The sequence below is a fragment of the Ruditapes philippinarum genome, unplaced genomic scaffold (assembly GCF_026571515.1).
Source record: "Ruditapes philippinarum isolate M1 unplaced genomic scaffold, ASM2657151v2 ctg4626_1_1_1_1, whole genome shotgun sequence".
Taxonomy (NCBI): domain Eukaryota; kingdom Metazoa; phylum Mollusca; class Bivalvia; order Venerida; family Veneridae; genus Ruditapes; species Ruditapes philippinarum.
In genome coordinates this window covers 40,197-61,056 of record NW_026854068.1, presented here as the reverse complement: position 1 = coordinate 61,056, position 20,860 = coordinate 40,197, and the positions used below count along the sequence as shown (strand labels likewise).

General features: G+C 32.1%; 2 protein-coding genes across 3 annotated transcripts; both read left to right on the top strand.

Moving 5' to 3' along the window:
• Positions 1–1,182: 1,182 nt before the first annotated feature.
• LOC132738849 (uncharacterized) lies at positions 1,183–9,340 on the top strand. The gene is made up of 9 exons (XM_060726452.1): positions 1,183–1,289; positions 3,103–3,279; positions 3,740–3,861; positions 4,189–4,327; positions 5,067–5,186; positions 5,789–5,977; positions 6,142–6,315; positions 7,356–7,443; positions 8,332–9,340. Exons 1-9 carry the CDS (start codon positions 1,232–1,234, stop codon positions 8,951–8,953), a joined length of 1,689 nt encoding a protein of 562 aa, XP_060582435.1. The 5' UTR covers positions 1,183–1,231; the 3' UTR covers positions 8,954–9,340.
• A 1,705-nt stretch (positions 9,341–11,045) lies between these two features.
• LOC132738848 (uncharacterized) lies at positions 11,046–20,511 on the top strand. Of its 2 annotated transcripts, none has more exons than XM_060726451.1 (9): positions 11,046–11,269; positions 12,851–13,039; positions 13,279–13,388; positions 13,879–14,005; positions 14,926–15,048; positions 16,327–16,503; positions 17,146–17,289; positions 17,726–17,807; positions 19,979–20,511. In XM_060726451.1, the coding sequence occupies exons 2-9, from the start codon at positions 13,012–13,014 to the stop codon at positions 20,253–20,255; spliced, it is 1,068 nt and encodes a 355-aa protein (XP_060582434.1). In that variant the 5' UTR covers positions 11,046–11,269; positions 12,851–13,011; the 3' UTR covers positions 20,256–20,511. The 2 variants fall into 2 exon arrangements, with proteins under 2 accessions (XP_060582434.1, XP_060582433.1); XM_060726450.1 differs by having other exon boundaries at positions 11,056–11,326.
• The last annotated feature ends 349 nt before the right edge of the window (positions 20,512–20,860 follow it).

The following is a 20,860-nucleotide window of genomic DNA, read 5'->3' as shown; positions in this document are numbered from 1 at the left end:
TCAATCACAAACACGATTTCAGCGTTATTTCAAAACTGAACAAATGAACTTTCGTCACAACTACACTAGACTGGGTATTTTTCGCGTCTGTTAAAAAATGGAAATAGAATATACAGAATTTAGATAAATACACCACGTGTAAATAGACGAATCGTTCATCTGAGCAATGTTAAAAAAAACATGACTATTATCTATCCATATTGCATTCTATGTGTCTTCTACATTATTCGCGAATATTTTCGGAACAGATTCTCAAATAAACGCATTTTAGGATCGTTCTAAAAGACCGAAACCAGCCGTCTTCACAAAGTTCTTTTTTACAATCTCTTTTCCAATTTCAATGAAAAGATATTACGTATTATGATATTGAGATATTAAGACACAGTGATTAACATCGAAATCAATTGCAATAGTAAGCATTAGTTCTCATTTTAGAATAAAATTACAAATATTCAAGCCCAGCATTTCAGAACTGAACACTAACCTGATTATCCACATTGAACGTAACTACTCTGTTGTACTTGTCAATTTAATGTTTTGTATATTACCAAACAACATATCGGTATAACAAAAGATGATATGAATATTTTAAACTTACTGTCCATCATTCTTGGCTGAAAAGATAATTTAGATTATTGTTGCTAACAGACATTCTTCATGCAAGAACATATCATGTAAATTTGCTAAGTATGATATATGTATAACATAGTATTATAATAGAGTTACCTTTTGTAGATTGTTAATCGTTTGTATGTTTTTGTAAGCTAGTCATTGGATTACAAAATGCATGGAATAATGCTTATGTTAAATCGTTTGTAAATTCCAAATGCAATTATATATTCGATGTACTCTTGTTCTGCGCTATAGACCAGAACAAATCGTCTTTGCAAACTTTACTTGCTCACATCCGTATGAATGTAACAACTTCTAGACAAATACTACCTCATGTTTACTTTCTTTTCTTTCAAAGTTTGAAATAATGTGTTTCAACCGAATAAAAATCAGTTCAGTCAGAATACCCTTTATGATTGTGCATTCACCATAAAATGACTATTTCAAGCTTCATCGAATTAAATTTAGCTGATTGTAAAACCAAAGTTTTATTTTCTCTTAAGCAATAAAACTTTAAATAGACGAATTTACATTTTATACCGAGTTATATGATTACAATACTTCCGGGTTTGTTTATCTTCGTCAGTCGTATTCGGATAGACAGCCTAATACAGTAGGAATGTCAGGTTTCAAACAATTGATTTTGTTGCTTCTTTTTCGGATATGTGTTGCTACAGGTAATTATAACTATTCAGTTAACCTAATTAGATTCGTGTCAAACATATTATGTAAAACAAAAATGTAAATAACAGATGTAAACACGTATTGCTTGTATTATAAAGGTAAACCGATTTAGATTTTTTATATTAATAAACTATTAAAACCTTGTAAAGCATGATCAGGAAATGTGTTGCCGTCCCTTTGTGTATTCGCATTTTCCTGGAGAAAATTAACAACGTGATGGAGTAATTCATTTACCATAGTCTAGTCGGCATGAGAAAATGATATTAAGAAATATACCTCGAATAAATTGATGACTAGCTTCTTATTTCTGTCGATAGCAATCCTTCATACTTATACAATGATGTGTTGGATGAAACTAGTAAAAACATGGTCATATACGTTGTTCATAAAATCATTCAACTAAGCGTATGACTTGAAAAACATCTTGATAAAAATCATGTCAGTAGTATCATTTGATGATACCGTTTCCTAAAAAAGTAGCCGATATATGGTTGAATGGCTGTTGTACATGTAATGTAATTATAATTAAAATAATTGTTAATTCAAGTGTTGTATGTGAATATAAAATTGTACTGTTACACAGGTAACATGTGAAGCATTTCTAGAACACAAAAGGTCCGCCATTGGATTTTCGATTCAGTCTCTATTTTTTAGAACTTAAGGTCACCATCAGAGTGACAATAAGCAACAGAAATTTGGTTGTTTGTAACCAAACGTGCTGTCCGGGTCTTTGAATAGTCAAAAAGTAAACATCCGTTAGCAACGGAAGTTATTACAGATGAATATTTATCAAAATGAAACAAGTAGATGATTTAAGCATACAAATTTTTACATTTAGATCTAGTTGAAAATGTTCAGATCATTGAAGTATTTGTCTTGGGTAATAAAAGAAATAACACACAGGTTTGTAGGCTCCTTCCGGGTGATATTTTACCAACAAAGTTATGTGCTATTTATAACTATATTGCTTGCCATCGTTAATATATTTTGCAAGTTTTATCAATAAAATCTGTCTTGTTATTCATAAGAAGTGATGTAGGTTTAAACCACCGATTGTCCGATTTGAAACAAGATATATCTCATAGTAGCAGGTGACTATTTATAGTGTATTCGCGTATAAAAACATTTTTTAACAATGCAGATAACGACTTTAAAAATACTGACACGCTTGAAAGGAAAATAAATGTTTTTACAAAACAGATGATTTTGACTAAAATCGATAAGGTAAAAGGTAAAAATACTGCCACGTTTAAAAGGAAAATAAATGCTTTTACAGAATGATAATTTTGACTAAAATCGATAAGGTGGGCGATTGAAGGTGGGCGGAGGGGGAAAAGATGTTTTAGTTTAAAGGCCAATTTAACTTAAAACTTTGCTATTTATATTTTTCAAAAGTTGATTAAATTGTTGTTCTGTAACAATTTACGAAAATGATATTTTCTAATATTTCGGCCCTTTGCGTTTTGGCAATGAGTAAAGTTATAGTGATTTTGTATTTTAAAATACCATATTGTTTGCAGTTTGCTACTTTTACCGCAATTTGTTTCATATTCAGTGCATATTTTCCAGATGGTAAGTATCTCACTTGTTCTAAATCCATTATTAAAAATGAAAATTATTATGTTATTTGGTACTGGCGTCAAATCCATAATAGCTTTTGTAAATTGTTGCAGGAATAACTGATATAACATACACACACGTTTTTTTTTGTATCTAGCCTTATATATTTGACTATCATTTCAGCTTTAAAAAGTCTATAGTACATGTAGGTACATGCTCCGTAAATATAATCATTCTTATTTCCAGTACCCTACAATAAATTTATGACATGGAACAGATCAAAAAACGCATGTACGTTAGCAACACCGGAGCTTGTTTATGATGGTAAAATATTTACTGTAAAGGAGGATCAGAACATGACAAATGATATGGATGGAAGGTGGCTTGGGTACTACAGGAATATGCGGGGGTTTGAGTATTTTGGTAACTCTATATTAATCTTAATACTCGCTTAATTCTTTTTTTATTTAATATGTTATCATTTTTTTGTGGTTACTTAAATCTCACATTTACGACAAAATTAGAAACAAATTATTCTTAACTGACTCAATATTGGTAATATCAATTTGCTTGTGTACATGTATACAACCAAAACTTATATCAAAAATGACCATTGCATAAAAACAATTTTCTAATATTTATAAGATAATGAAGTTGATCAATCTATTTTTTAACGTTAACATGTGTTTTTTAACACAGTTTTTTTTTTTAGTTAACCCCACCTCTCCATTATACTCTGTCATAGAAATGAATTGCTCCATATTATGAACGTTACTTCATGTTCACATTAGTTTTTCTTTGTTTTCCTACGTATCCAGTCGTCTATTAATTCAATGTTTACAGTGGCTTTAAAATGACTTATTTTGATTTCAAATAAATTTAGGATGTTTTAAAAATCCAGAAATCTTTGGAATTCCATCGACACAAATTGTACAGAATTCACCAGGAAATTGTTTTTCTTTATGTTCACGAAGAGGAACAGTTGTTGGACTAATGGGTCATGAGGTAAAAAAACAATACTAAATCATAGAAACGTAGAAAATTCATAGTTAATGATTAGCTTTGTCAATTGATTAACAAATTTAACTCTGTTTGTTTGTTCTTATAGCTAACCATAAATCGAATACAATTGAACTAAGTACCTATAAAATCAAAATAATATTAGTTTTAGATATCAAATGTTTTCAAATAAATTGACAAATGTCAAAAGTGTAGATTTCTTTTAAACTCAGTAATGCGACTTGTTTTAAAACGGAAAGTATATAATGATTATATTAGTATTTCATTTAATATAGTTTTATTCAAAATTATAGATTTTCTGTGCTTTTACAGTGTTATTGTTTTAATACGACCACTGCGGAGCAGAATGTAGTTAGCAATGCGTCATGTGCTAAACCATGTGAGGCCCCCTCTGAAGGTTTAGCTTGTGGGGGACAATCATTTATTTCCTTATATGTGGTTAATAGGAAAGGTAAGGCAAATATGCAAAAATGATGAGTGTGCATAATATTTCTTAGTCAACAAAATGTTTAAATGATATACTTACGCCCCTCAATGTATTTCAACATACTTTCTTCGCGTGGGTAATTAACATACACACTGAAATGTACAACGTCATATTGACTTTGAGGGTTTTAGTCTGAATTGACCCTTGCTACAATTTAGAAATTATCTATAAAAACAAACTTTATGGCAATTCAATGATTGAATTACAAAAAAGAGACGTGCGTCATTTAGCTTGTCATTATTCATAAATAATTAACAGTATTGATAATATAGTTGAAGCACAAACTTAACGTTGACTGATATTTTTAATTAAATTTGATTTCTTAAGAGAGTGCACAATTTCATAAAGCAATAAATATCTTTCAAATTCTGTAGTAAACTGTATTTTCATGCCACCAACGAGACTGACAGCAATTATATATCCACTGTCATATATTTCCTTTTCCTTTTTTCGATTAATAAGTCCAGTTAATTTCATGGGAATATAACATTTAATTAGTTAAAAATGTTTTTAAAGATAGTTCTTAATAGCTAATAATTTCTTGTCCTTTGTAACTTTTTAAACTGCCTTCAATTAATGTTGCATAAATCGCAATTATAATGTTGAAGTTAAAAAATTTCAGCATCTTATCAACAAGGATTTGCGATAATTTTGCTTGTTATTAATGTAGTCAAGCATTTTCAAAATGTTTATACTGTTACAGTTCTAAAAGTCAGTAACGTGATTAATTCAAAAGAAAATAAAAGTAACTGCGTCAGATTGGGAAGCAACAACCTTTGGTGGGATAAGTGCAACGGTTGGTTACACAGTATATGCAACAATGGTAAATATTTGAAATCCTCATTGTAGTTAATATGAAACACCATTGTCATTTTAAATTTGGACATTAATAGCGCATGACAAAATGTTTGGTACAAATCAGTGCTCTATATACGCTTGTGATACAAACACAGCTACCTTTATATGAACTATTTGGTGCTTTATGTTAACTATTTGGTACTTGATTTTTAAACAAATTCATTTGGAAAAGGACAAATTATAACTATGTGTGACAATTATTTCGCAGGAATATGTAAAATGACACATGAAACGTTTTTTATATTTATTTTATTAATAACAAAAATCCTCTATACATATTCTAATGCAACTATTCCTAAAGTAAAAGATGTTCAGGTAGTCAAAAAAACTGAAAACTAAATGTTATGTCTAGAATTACTTGTGCATTCTGACTGACTACAGCAATGTACTTTGCAATAATGCATAAATTACAACAGGAATTTAATGCGTCCCTTTATTATCCCTTAATTATGTGTTGAACATTTCATCTGTAAATTTTCCTTGTCGTTTTTTCTGATATTGTAGGGGTTTAAAGTTATGTTCTAATGTAAATTAAAAGCTTTGATATTATACTCCCATTAATTTTAGGAACGGCTGTTTACAATGTCTTTGCTCCAGCGACAGTTCCGGAAAATTTACCTTGGTATTGGGCAAATAACTTATGTTTTGGCAGTGATGTTCGACCACTTTTATATGAAAATGCTGTGAACTTTAATGGAACAACTTTAGAGTCTTGGACAGGAATGTGTCGCAGTCTGTCAATCTTCACATTTTCAGGTATGCTTTAGTGTCAATATAGCGTTTTATTTAGTTGAACATAGTTTGTCAACTATATACATTTGTAATGCTTTAGGAACTATTGTTTACAATGCCTGCAACATTGACATCAATTAAAATAATTGTCACTTTTATTAATCATGGATTGTAACTGTCTCTTTCAGAACCTATTATTGGAAACGATTATTTAGAATATGGATATTTGAAAAGATCGGATACTCCTGACAGGTACGAAATTCAGTTTACCAGCAACTTTCATGAACGAAAGAAATCGCTGTGCAAAGGCGATATACAAACAGCAAAAGAACAACAACAAACCAATGATGGTGATGATTCAGGTACAGCTGGTATTGCGTTAACATAATATAGTTGTTGAAATACAAATTTGATAAGGAAAATATTAGAATAAAACATGCATTTTGATTTAAGGGCAAAACCGTATTGTATATAAGTTTTAACGTGTTGTCTTTAACATAAAGGTAACAAAATTATAAACAACAAGGTTAACATAAAAAAGAAGACAACAGATAACCATGTTCATTAAAAAAAACTATACATACAATGAATAATACACTGTTTTGTAAAGTCTTAATAACAGGAAACCCATTCTTTCCTAAAAGATTAACAAATATATGATATCATTTATCTGATGATTCAAGTTATTGATAACAATGAAAATTCTGAAAATTGAAATGTAAGTGCATGGGGAAGGGGGCGTGAGAGATAAAATTGCTTATTTTCTATTAATGAATCACTTTTTTCTTGTTCATAAGAATGTATTGTAGCTCGATTGTGTTGGAAGATAAGGTTATTGAAACACTCTCGAAACTGCAACCATCGAAAACCATGTAATAAAATTCTTCATTTTAATATAATTTTTTTTATATAAAAAAATGTATTTTCTATTTTTTGCTAAATATGACTTAAAACTAATTTCATGTCAATATGTAGTTTATGCTGGTTTTCTAATTTTACATTGCTTTTTACTGCATCTTCACCAGTGTTTTGTATTTTTTATAAAGATCCTACATATAACATTTATACGCCAAATTATGTATTACATTTTGACGTCGTTGTCCTTGACGTCATGTGACGTTGACGTCATTTCCTGTAAACAAAGTATACCTGATGAAGACTTTTGAGTCGAAACGTTGTATATTTTTCAAACAAAATAATTACATTTTTAAATTGAAACTGGAGTTGATTTCTATATTAAAACTTACAACCAACAAGTAGTAAGCAATGGTTTCTTGCTTACGAAAACAACGGCTTGCCCCTGGAGTGGTTTAAACCCACGTGACCAGCATTCTCTAGATTAAAAATTCGATTTACACTCAGCCACGCCGCCACTGATCATTATTCATGACACATATTTTAGGTGCAGCAGCTATTGCAGCTGGTGTTTCAGTCGCTAGTGTCGTTGTGATTGCTGCTATTGTTGTTTTCATAATACTCAGAAGAAGAAAGTATGTTCAATCTATATCAATATATATATATAGAAAATGTATCATATTTGTTTATGAAAATCGTAACAAAATACAAAAGCAATTTTCCTTATTCTTACTGAATCAGACGGGTTTATAAATATGAAAATTGTTTTTTTACTGTTATGAGTAGATTGCTGTAAATCTTAACTGCTATACTTAACATTATATAAGTCTCATTTTTTACTATTACAGATTATACAAAAGTCTTTTGTTATAGATACAAGCATATTTTCATTCGAAGAAACCTTTCAATAATATATTTTCAACCTTTATCTATTTTTTCGGTATCAAAATGGATATACTTAAATATGTTACACAATTTTTTTATAGTTTTTAATCATAAATATGATGCTCAAATAATGATTATCAATATTGTAAGTTTCAAAAGCATTATTTGTAAAGATATTACCGCATTTAACATTTCATGAAAATAAAGGGAGGTAATTAGAAATTTATTTTCTATAAAGTCAAAGTCAAATTTGTCAATGAGAAATGAATGCATATATTTTAATGATTACATAAAATGTGCACAAATATTTGCACTACATATTTTACATATTCTTCGATGTTTGAAAATTGAAATTTTATAAGCATAATTATATACATATATAACATTTCACTTAAGTGTGGCATTCAACCTCAATTATAACATACAGGATCTTTAATCATGTACAATGAAAAAAAAACAAGCATTGAACTTGAACTTTTTATAATTTCTACATTAATTTCATTTGAGATTTTTAACTTAATGGGGAAAAACACTGTACGCAAAATCAATATTAATTAATTTTGTCGAATTGTTTCATCGAAATTTTAACAACCTATTTTTATGGTTTTATATACTAAATATGATTCTATTCTGTATAGAAAGATGGCTCCGGTTCTATGCTGCAAGACAACAACCCGAAATCAGAACTTAGAAAACGAACTTCGTAAGCAAGAGCATGTTGATAAAGAAAGAAGGGAGTCAAATGAGTACGCGTTGCCTCACCACGGAATTGCTGATCCAAATATTGAAGCATCGTCAATGGAAAACAGTTATCCGCATACATATTTTGTACTTGAAAAAACCGGAAAGGAAACTAATAATGTGAAAGGTATATATAACATAGCAGGTCCCATAAATTGCACAGACATTGAAAATCAGCAAAACAATTACGATCGGCGGCGTAAACTAGGCGAACACGCCACCTACGACCGAGTACAAAACGCACAAGTTGGTATGAAAAACAACGAATACGACACAACGGAAACGGTTGCTGCAAAACTTAGTATGCATACTTCTCCGAAAGGCGATACTCATGACTGTCAAGAAGCGGAGGGAGATACATACAATCACATAACCGGTGATTTATCGAAACACATCAAAACTGATAATGTATACGGGACCCAATATCAAGCTGATGAATGTTCTGGAGAAGGTTATTCCAGCGAACAGAGGACGACTGCAGTAGAAGAAGACAATTACAGTCATATACATAATGCTTAACTGGGAAAGCCTAAAACTGACAATGTTTATGGAATTCATTAACATTTCATGCTTAATTTCAAATAATTTAGAATGGTTATGTAGAGATGTTTGTTTGCTTTGAGACCAAAATAAATAAAACGTATCAGTTATAAGCAGATAATACATTCTCATCAATGCTGCTTTAGGCGTAAAATTATATACTGATTTTTTTTTCAGTGCCAAACAGTAAGAAAATACGTATATGATAAATTTCAGTTTGAAATAAAATCGTTGGGTCCATTCAAGATATGATATACTGAGCTTGATGAAATGGTGAAAAAATGTTTATTTTGACTTTAATTTAAACATATTCACTGTCTTTACGGGATTATTATTTTGTTTTCAGTTGCTCATCATGCTTATAAATATATTTGTAGTTATTATTAAATTTTACGTTTAACCTAGTTGATATAAACTAAAAGATGTTATAATATATGATATAACAAGTTCACATGCTCGAAATATAGTTCCAGCTAACTTAAAAACTCATCAAAAAAATGTGCTATCCGATGCCAAAATCGATACATAAAGGAATACGTTTGGTGCAGACACATAACTCAGATATAAAGTTTTCAAAATTAATTATTTAGTTTTAACAATGCCATTTTGATTATCTTTTCATTTACATAAAACAACTATTTAATTTAAAAGATTAAATTTACAGATTGAGTCGGAAGCTTACATAGTTTTCTTAAATACATTACGTAAAAATGTAAACGTAAGCTATTACGAGGCGCACAGTCGAAACATGATTCTTACATTATTTTCGAATCATCATGTAATACATTATGTATGTAATTTATCATCTTTTATTATGTATCACATATAAGAAACATAAAGAGTATAGAGTATTCAAAAGAAAACATATATTCAAAGAGTGAAAAAGACAGTCCTGTTAAAATCATATGAGGAATTATGATTTAACCCATAATTACACTGATTCAGACAAATTTGAAGAAAAGATCCTGTCAGTGATAAAATCCACCTATAACCCACCAGCTTAATACTCTTTTCAGGATTGAAAGAGTGAATCTTTTGTCAAATAAACACACTTGAAACGGAATCAACTTAAGATAGAAATAAAAAAATAATACATATCTCATTCTTGTTTCAATTCTCAAATTTAGTATAAGACATATTTTCATAACACATAAGTATTAGTGAGAATAATTGATTATTCGTAGCTGTCGGTACTTTTTATTGGATAGAAAGTGATGCTACTTCACGATAATTAATTGATTTGTGGCTCTTTGAAATCATAGACCCGATCTGTTACTATAAGATAATTCTTTCTAATACGATCACATGCGTTCCAATAGGATTGTCCAAATCAGGCTCTCGGGTAAATTTCGATCAAACACGATTATTAAAACGGAGGTTCGCGATTTAGAATAGCCGGATACATTGATTGATATTATTGCAGCGATATGTTTATATTTATCGATTTTCCTTGTTTTTCAAATCTTGGCCGATTACAATCGATTTCAAACTTTGCTAAAGCAAAAGGATATTCGAATCCTTAGTAATATTCTATAACCATGCCAGACAGATTTTGAGGAACTAATTTTTTTCTTTCTCTGGATTCGTAGTAGGAGAGTGCTTGGAGGGGGGGGGGGGTGTACTGGCACGCCTGACTTACTTTAGATGAGATGTTTAGACAGCATTACCATTCCTCTCCCACCCCTCCCTATTGTCATTCCGTATTTTTTGTTAACACATCTTCAAATTTACAATTTTCTTTAAAAAGCACGTTGACTTCTAGAGTAGTTTGACAAGCCTTTAATCTTGCAATGTACATTTTGGCCCTTTGTCACGGACACTTGACGATCTGTTACGATTTTTTCTTTTCCTTTTCACCTTATCTTTATACGACGTAAAATTTATCCTATATCTATTTGTACCATATTAGTGGCATACCGTAAATGAAAATCGAGAGTTGTCTCCCTTCCGAAATTAAATCATTACAAAGTGTACGCTAAAATGAACTACCTCAAATAATATGTATTAAAATATGTGTATCTTATTTAAATATACTGATAACTTTGTACTATTTAAACATAAATGGTTTAACGAAATAGATTTATATATCATATATAAACGTATCGATATCTTTCTCATTGTTAATACATTAGTGATTGTGGTAATAAGGGGACAGATATCAAATCGGTATACCTTTAAACGTAAATTTAACTATGCGCTAATTTTAGATAAAACTCCGGTATGTATCTTACACTATTATATTTCAACAAAGTCGTGCTTGTGAAACGTTTATTTGTTTGGTTATTTTTAAACATGGTATTATGATTTTGGATTTTATATTGAGCTTATTATTATTCATTATACAAATATCAGGTATGAATTACTACATGTTATATTTTTTACTGCAATCTTTGTTTACAAAACAATATAAAAAGGCTTAAACAAACATTAAGACATAGTAAACTATCCATTAAGATGTTTACGTTTCTATAAGGATATTCGTCAAAGCATACGCTTTAAACAGCGTGTTGAAATGAAAGGCAAATTACACGGCAATACAATGATTGTTTAATGCTACGGTTACCATGCAATTAAGCAATATGACTTTAAGAGGATATAAGAAATGAATCATCTATTTCAATTATCATGATACTACATCACACCTGTTATTGCAAGAGTACATACTGAAAATTATTGTTTTTCTCAAAATACGATTACCGAGGTTAAAATCGAGTGAGCTTAAAAAACAGATGGTTTGGACCGAATGCCTTATGGAGGTAGATCTGTTCATATGCCTATTCATATATAAGTTTTAACATCGACGGGCTCCTATGGTTAACTCAATATAGTTGTTATGGTTGAGTGTTAAACCCCAGTCACACTAGAGCTTACGATTACTTGCGACCACCGGCGACTTGTAAAACTGACGATCATCAGCTATTGTCTGCGACCAAAACCATTTTTGCACAGATAAATTTACTTCTGCGACTATCGTAAGACAAGGCATCATTGACAATCGCACGACAGGTCATAAGTAAACGTACGATGGTGTCAAGATTGCCTGGGACTACTTACGACTACCCGTGACATAACATGCGATCACCTACAACCTGTCGTACGACCATCACACGATTACTAAAGACTACTTAAGAATATCAGTGACTGGTGGCAATTTGAAAAGACTGTCGTAAGATTGACGCACTTCCGAACGACGATCGTGCGACAGCCTAAGACCTTATAAGATCACTAGCGACCTGTTTGATCGCAAGGAGGTTGTTGTGCAAGCTCAAAAACCTCTCTACGACTGAAATTGGTCGTGGGACCTAAATAAGATAACCTGCGACTGTCAAAGATCACCGATGACCGTCGTAAGACGTTTTAAAGATTGTCCGCGACCAGAGGTCACTGGCGATCGTGAACTGGTCTTCACTGGTCGTAAGCTCTTATGTGACTGGGGCTTTACGTAGCACCAACACAGTATTGGTCATATGGCGACGCGACGTTCCAGATTTTACTGATGGAGGAATACCTCAGTTGATCCTCTGTGCATTATTGCACGCACAAATCGGCACCTGAGTAGATCCACCGGTGTTCCAGAAGCTAGCTGAATAGCTTCCTCACACGAACTAATCTGAAGTCTCTAACTGGATTTGAACTCACGGCGGGGAGGTTCAAAACGTAATATATACAATATACTACAATATACAAGTAAACAAAATACCGGTATTTATGTATGTTGGGCATGTTACTTAAGTTAAGATATTTATAACAATCGTTTAGGCTCTGCCTGTTGTAATAAGTTCAAAATATAATGTTTATCAATAATCAGAGATATCCTTTTTTCAGTTTGATGATAAATCTATATATATATATATATATATATTGTTTGTCTATAAGGTTATATATGTTCCGAAAATGAACTGCATAATGTTACTAATTGGACCGATGCAGTTGAGAAATGTGAGTTAGCCACGCCTGATATAACATTAGATGCCAATGGTTATAGAGCAGAAGTTCAGGATGACGAATGGAATGGTCAAGTGTGGACTGGATATTACATGACGAATTTATACTTTGATTATATTGGTAGGTATATAACTTGCAAATATAGAAAATTATATTCTATATAATTATAAAACACCAATGCAATGCGCACATTGATAATTTTGAAGAAAAGACAGATGATGAAAGATAATCGATAAGAAGCATGAAAATATGGTATTCAACAATCCAGAATGGTCTTGTTTTAAATATACATGTACAAGTATTCTTCGCTCTCCGGACAATACGTTATTCATTAACTAGTCAAATGTTTTAATCTAAAGGTTGTGTACAGGTTTTCCAAAGGGAAGCAAATTTTATGAATCAAAGAAATACACCTGGGACATGCCACACTGCGTGTGGAACATCCAAGATAGGCCTAACAGGAGATGAGGTGAGTAAATATAACTATTTTGTTAACATCATTAGAAATATTCAATGTAGCATTTAATTTGAAATTATCTTGGTCCTAAATTTTGAGGAGTAGTTTTAATAGATAATTATGTGAATTGATTTGACATTATTTTCAATTTAAGCAAAAAAACGAACCTGTCTTTCTGCACTATCATTTTCATTGATCTTATGAAATTATTCTTGTAAATTTCTATGTATTTATTAAAAAGACTGGTTGCCAAATTGAATGATTGTGCAGTTTTCAGAAACAAATCAAATGTTTAATTGACAAAAATAATCCATGTTGTTCCAGCTTAGATATTCAAAAAATTTAAGTAAATTGTATAAAATATCATCTAAACACATCTGTGAGATCATATATCATGTATTTTGTAAAAAGGCATTTACTTCCTCTATTTGTTTCGTAAATAAGTTTACACCTATTTTAAAAGTAAATCTAGGGATATTGTCCTTTTGTTTTCATATACAAGTGTTATTGTTTAGACAACGACCAGTTTGTTAATAATATGCAGCCATATTGTAACACGTCGTGCGACTCTCGGGATGGCGTAGTTTGTGGCGGGAATCAACATATGTCAGTATATAGAATAACCAACGGTAAGAACTTTTATTTGTTTGGATGCTTGTATTCATTGCAAAAAAGATACTCTATTACACGAAAATAGACATGGCACTCTGAACTTTATCACATGTAATTTAATATGTCATATTCTGTTAGTGGTAATTGGTATAAAGGTCATATATTTTCTGATAATTCAAAACCGTCCGGTTAGCTCAATAGGTAGAGCGTTTCACTGTGAATCGGGCGACCTAGGTTCGATTCGTACGGCACAGGTCACTTTCGTGGTGATTGATCATGAAATCTTTTCTACGGTCATTCGCACTGTACCTCTGCTCTTGTATGTACATAGATGTTCAGTTCCTTGCGAAAGTGAAGGCAACTAGTACTAGAAAACTGCTTGGCAGCTGGCAAGGAAAGATGCAGTGGCTGAACTGTGCTCTGGGGAATTCAATGTGGCTTACTGCCCTGATAAGAAATGAAAACTACCAACACCACTCTGATAATTTAATACACAATATGTGTAAAAGAAAGGGAAGATAATTACCCGAAAACTAAAACCCTGTCTTTAATTGGACTTGATCAATTTCAATCAGGACACCATACATCATTTTAGGGCAAATTACTGACTGAATAGCAAACAGTGCAGCCCATGGTATGACTGTTCAATGTAGGGATGATCTCGGCCTTCAATTGTCGCAGACAAGATGCAGTCGCCACAAGAACGCTAAGGGTTAAACAGAGACAATATTTACATGGAGCATAACCTGTCGCAAACAAAAATAAAGATGTTGTCTGTTTTCTTCTAAAATGCTTGTTAAAATCTCAAAAACGTTCACACTCCATTAAGAAATAATTCATAGAAATAGATTAGATAAATTTCATTTTGAGGTAAATGTGCAGTCTTAAAGTCAGTTAAAAATGACGTAAAGACATAATTTTTCACTTTTTGCTCTAGTGTCGGGTGATATAAGCGACGGTAATATAGAGAATGGCTGCCTCGGTGTCGAATATCAGTATGTATCTAAGATATTTAAATTGAAAAACTGCAGTGAGTTTATGCGACCCCTCTGTTTGTACAGTAAGTTAATACAAATAAATCAATAAATAAAAAAATAAATAAAATAAATAAATAAATAAATAAATAATGATAATAAGAAAAATGATAATAATCATAATAATAATATTATAATGAATTGACAAAGGATTTTTTGTTTGTTTTTAAATTCAGTCTTTTATTTCATGCTTTCCGGTGTTTTACTGTAATTTATCACATAAACCGCGGCGCAGGAGTGTAATAAAGCCATTTAATACAAACGATATTACACTAGTGTAATAACACTTTGACGTGACGTCATTTGACGTGACGTCTATATAGAAACGTTATAACGTTAAAGCGCGCTAATGTTATCGTAACACTATAAACGCGTCATTGAAATATTACTCATTTTAACAGTTTACCGTTCTTATTTTATATATGTGATAAAAATAATATTATATTCGTGTAGATTCAATACTAAATTTATTGAACTCGTTGAATAAAACAATATAATGCTCGCCAGAGGCTCGCATAATATGATTTTATTCAACCCGTTCAATAAATTTAGTATTAAACTACACTCATTCAATATCCTCTATATGTCAGATGATTACATTCTGAAAAACCACTAGATCTACTGTAGTGATATTTCTGAAATATATTTTTCACTTGAGCCGGACTTTATCTGAATGCGGATGAAAAGATTATCATAACTAAACGGAATAATAGGCAAAAAGTAAATGCTGACATATGTACATTTTGTTGCTTTATGAAAAAGGCGTCGATGTCATCATACGTCATGTTAAAAATGTAACAAAATTACAGAACTATATTTCAAAACTGATGATGTGACGTCATGATGTGATGACGTCATAAAGAAGAATGTGCGACGTTACGCGGCAAAATCAGTAAAAAAAATACTTAAAATCACTTTAAAAGCATGAAATAAAGGAACAATTTACTTGTTTTACATATAAGATTGAAATATATTTAATTCGTAGACACCAGCTATTCTATTTTCACTCGTGGCTACACCACTCATAAAAATGTTGCATCTTGTGTTCACTCAGTGAAATATATTTCAATCTTACATGCAAAAGAAACAAATACCCTCTATTTTATAGTTCTTGACATAATTACTAAAGTGCCGTACAAAAATTAAAAAAGAGTATTCGAACATGTGTGGACTACCGGTCAAAGTTTTACTAACAAAGTATTTTTATGAGTGTAATCTATAACATTACCTGAATAACGAAAACATGTCATTTAATTAAGATAAGAGAATAATAACTATAATTAAATTTGATTTATACCTTTTAGCTGGTTTAGAGAAAAGTACAAATGGTAGACATTACCCATGGACAACAGCGGCGTTTAGATGCTTCGAGCATGACACGATCCCAATATCTTATACGTCAGCTTCAAAGTTTAAAACTGTTCTCACCGGAATATACTGGACAGGAACCATTAGAAGCCAAGTTATTCATAAATATGATGGTACTGGACTATTTTCAATGTTTTATTGATTACAAACTATTTAATATTTTGTGTGATATATTATTAATAATAATAAATACATGTTTATTTAATGATATTCAATAGAAACACTATGAAGCATTTTGCATAAAAGATCGAGATTTTATCTATTACATGGTTTACAACAATTTAGATAATATAAAGGTAAACAGAAAAATGCTTAAAACTTTTGGGATAAATGGTATCGTATTACTTGAAACCAAACACAAGTTTCACAAAACTTTTCAAATTTCAACAATGGCTTTGATTGAAAACGATAAGGTATTTATTTCACAAAAAGAATAGCTGACTTGTAAGTGTATCTCACGGGTTAAAATAAGATATGTTTAAAGGACTCTTCATTTACAAACATTTTACTTCAAGGTTAATTTTTGTTTACCTAAAAGATACTTTTGGTGTGCATGTGTATTGTTCAAAACATTTACACTTACATGTACCAGATATCAGATATCCACATACGAAAATTACACTACTTTTAACTAAATTTTGTTGCTGGTATAACATTATTGTTCTTTTAAAATGCAGTACTTAAACATTGAAATTATTAAGACCGTTAATGTAGTAAACGCCTTTTAAACACATTTATCTCCTCGTATTATATAGGTGAACTAGAAGAAGGCAGTAATATCAGCTACGGGTATCTAGCAAAGAACGAAAACAATGTCACTGTCCTCCTGTTTTCTGAAAACAACAAAAAGATGGGAAGACTATGTAAGGAAGAAAGAGCACAGGATATCCAACGGCCAGGTAAAAATAAAGATAAATCAAACCAATCAGTTATATATTGTCTTATTTTTCAGGATATACACTAAGAAATTGTTTGCTATGGCATAAATGCACAAACATTTATATAAAATAATGAAATGCCTAAGCATAAAAAATTACTTGCTTCTCTTGTGGAGCGAAACATATTATACAGAGGACTCTAAAATTGAAAAACGTTTATATTACTTTACGGTAGATCTGTTGTTACCAAATTGAAAATGTTTGAAAACTGTACTCTTTTTTTTCTTATTAAGGTATCTGTAGCGAGAATAACGTAAAAACAAAACAACGGAACAACATTGGACAAACTACTCCATTTGTATCAGAATGATATTATTTCTTAGTCTTTGTTTTTGAACTCATCAGCAAGTTACGATTGAATAACGAGTTTGATTAATTTTATTGCTTGTCTTTCCAGCTTTTGTGTACGTTTTTGTGGCTATTCTGGTAGTTTTATTCATCGTTGGTATCATCGTAGCAGTTGTCATCTGGAAAAAGAGGTACTTCAGTTGCTAGATTTAAAGTATTAATGGGCGTTAGACCTGGAAAGAGATGCACAGCCTGCCCCACAATTAGATGCCCATTCAGTTCAATAGTGAGATGCACAGTCTGTCCCAAAGTATGATGCACAGTATGTCCAAAAGTTAGATGCACAGTCTGTTCCAAAGTAAGATACACAGTCTGTTCCAAAGTTAGATGCACAGTCTGTCCAAAAGTGAAATACACAGTCTGTCCAAAAGGATGATACACAGTCATTCCCAAATTGAGATGCACAGTCTGTCCAAAAGTATGTTGCACAGTCTGTTCCAAAGTAAGATGCACAGTTTGTCCAAAAGTGAGATGCACAGTCTGTCCCAAAGTGAGATGCACCGTTCGTCCCAAAGAATGATTCACATTCTGTATCCAAGGTGAGATACACAGTCCCTCCCAAAGTATGATGCACAGTCTGTCCTAAAGTGAGTTGTACAGTCTGTCCCAAAGTGAGATGCACTCTTTGTCCCAAAGTGAGATGTACACACTGCCTCCAAGTAAGATGGACATTTTGTCCCAAAAGTAAGATGCACAGTCTGTCCCAAAGACAGATGAACAGCCTGTCCCAAAGTGAAATGCACAGAGTGTCCCAAAGTAAGTTGCACAGTTTGTCTAAAAGTATAATGCGCAGTCTGTTCCAAAGTAAGATGCACAGTTTGTCCCAAAGTGAGATGCACAGTCTGTCCCAAAGTGAGATGCACAGTCTGTCCCAAAGTTCGTCCCAAAGAATGATTAACAGTCTGTATCCAAGGTGAGATACACAGTCCCTCCCAAAGTATGTTGCACAGTCTGTCCTAAAGTGAGTTGTACAGTCTGTCTCAAAGTGAGATGCACTCTTTGTCCCAAAGTGAGATGTACACACTGCCTCCAAGTAAGATGGACAGTCTGTCCCAAAAGTAAGATGCACAGTCTGTCCCAAAGACAGATGAACAGCCTGTCCCAAAGTGAAATACATAGAGTGTCCCAAAGTAAGATGCACAGTTTGTCTAAAAGTATAATGCACAGTCTGTTCCAAAGTAAGATGCACAGTCTGTCCCAAATTGAGATGCACAGTCTGTCCGAGTGTATGTTGCACAGTCTGTTCTAAAGTTAGATGCACAGTCTGTCCCAAAGTGAAGTGCACAGTTTGTCTAAAAGTATAATGCGCAGTCTGTTAGAAAGTAAGATGCAAAGTCTGTCCAAAAATTGGATGCACAGTTTGTCTAAAAGTATGATGCGCAGTATGTTCCAAGGGGAGATTCACAGTATGTCCAACAGTGAGATGCACAGTATGTCCAAAAGTTATGCGTGTGCCTTAAACAAGGAAGCATTTGTTACATAATTAAAATTCCATATAATTTTATTGTATTCAATTCGTCTTCTACACAAATTAGTACCATCTCAAGTGTCTGAGTATTTAGCTTGTATTTGTTTTTGACATGGGAAGATGAGCATTCCCTTTTTTTTTAAAAGTACTGTAAAATTTATGCTGCCGAAATATAAACTACCGGGCGCTGTTTAGATTTGTGGAGCTTCATTGCAGCTATGTAATGAAATAAAATAAAACAAATTACGGAAAATATATTTAACAGTTTTTTTTCAATGACATTTGGTTATATAAAACTGATTGTTTAATAAATAACATTTACTTCTTCAAGTAGGTTGTTCGCATTTACTGTCTGCGTGTTTGTACTTGTAGATGTATCAAAGCCTCAAACGTTTTAAAGAAACTCCACTGAGGTCCAAAGGTCTTAAACCATAAAATTTGAAGACCTTACGAATATCAAATGGAGCACTTTAAATGGAATAGTCTGCAAAAAAAGATAAAGAATTATACACAAAACCAATTTAAAATCGATTTTTTACGATTTTTCCCGGATTTGATTGAAAAGCGTTACAACGCTTTTCATTGTTGTGTTATTTTGCAGAATAAAATGATTGTTCTAGGTCAAACGGGGCGAGGGAATGGCCTGGAATTTTGCACACAAGTTATTGATTGAGACCTTTATCAGTTGGAACACAAATCTCGGAAAAATATTTCCTGTCCTTTAATGTCAAAACACCTCGGTGGAGTCCCTTTCAGACAATGGATATACTACAATGTTTCCACTGCATAACAATTCAAATTACTAGTATTTTTCTTTCTTTTATTCTTTTTCAGAAAGTCAACGCAAGAGGCACCAGTCAGACAAGCAAGCAGTCAGAATCACTACATAACACCACTATTTAAGAAAGAGGACGATTATATTTATTCAGAAGTAGTTGAAATGGGTGAGAAAGAAACAAATAAGTTTATAGGGGATGACGGTTATGAAATGCCTGTAATGAAATCAAGTTCCATTTATTCGGAAGTTGTTGAAACGGATAAGAAAGAAACACAATTTTTGACAGGCGATGGCGATTATGAAATTCCTCTTAAGAAAACAAGTTTAAATTGATAATAATATTAGTTGTTAAATTAAAACCGATATGACTTGATATATTTTGTGTATATCTATATTGACTTCTCAGAAATGAATACATTTGAGCCGCGTCACGACAAAACCAACATAGTGCGTTTGCGACCAGCATGGATCCAGACCAGTCTGCGCATTCGCACAGTCTGATCAGGATCCATGCTGTTCGCTTACCAACTCTATTACAAGTAGAGAAACTGATAGCGAACAGCATGGATCCTGATCAGACTGCGCGGATGCGCAGGCTGGTCTGAATCCATGCTGGTCGCAAACGCACTATGCTGGTTTTGTCGTGACGCGGCTCATTTTTCACAAAATATGTGTTTTATGATTGATTAAGAACATATGAGATGCTGATTATCTGAAGAAAATAGTGATAAATGTGAAAAAAATAAATGTCAGCCAAATGTAAACAAAGTGTTGTTATGACTTCCATACAAAATACTAAATCACTTTTATAATTGCGAGGGCTATTTATAACGCCTCAGTGACGTTCATGTCTATAAATAGAAATTTCGGGAAATGTTTCGTCTTCTATACTAATTGAGTCAAGAGAGCGAACCTGTGTATAAGAGGGATTTCCTTCG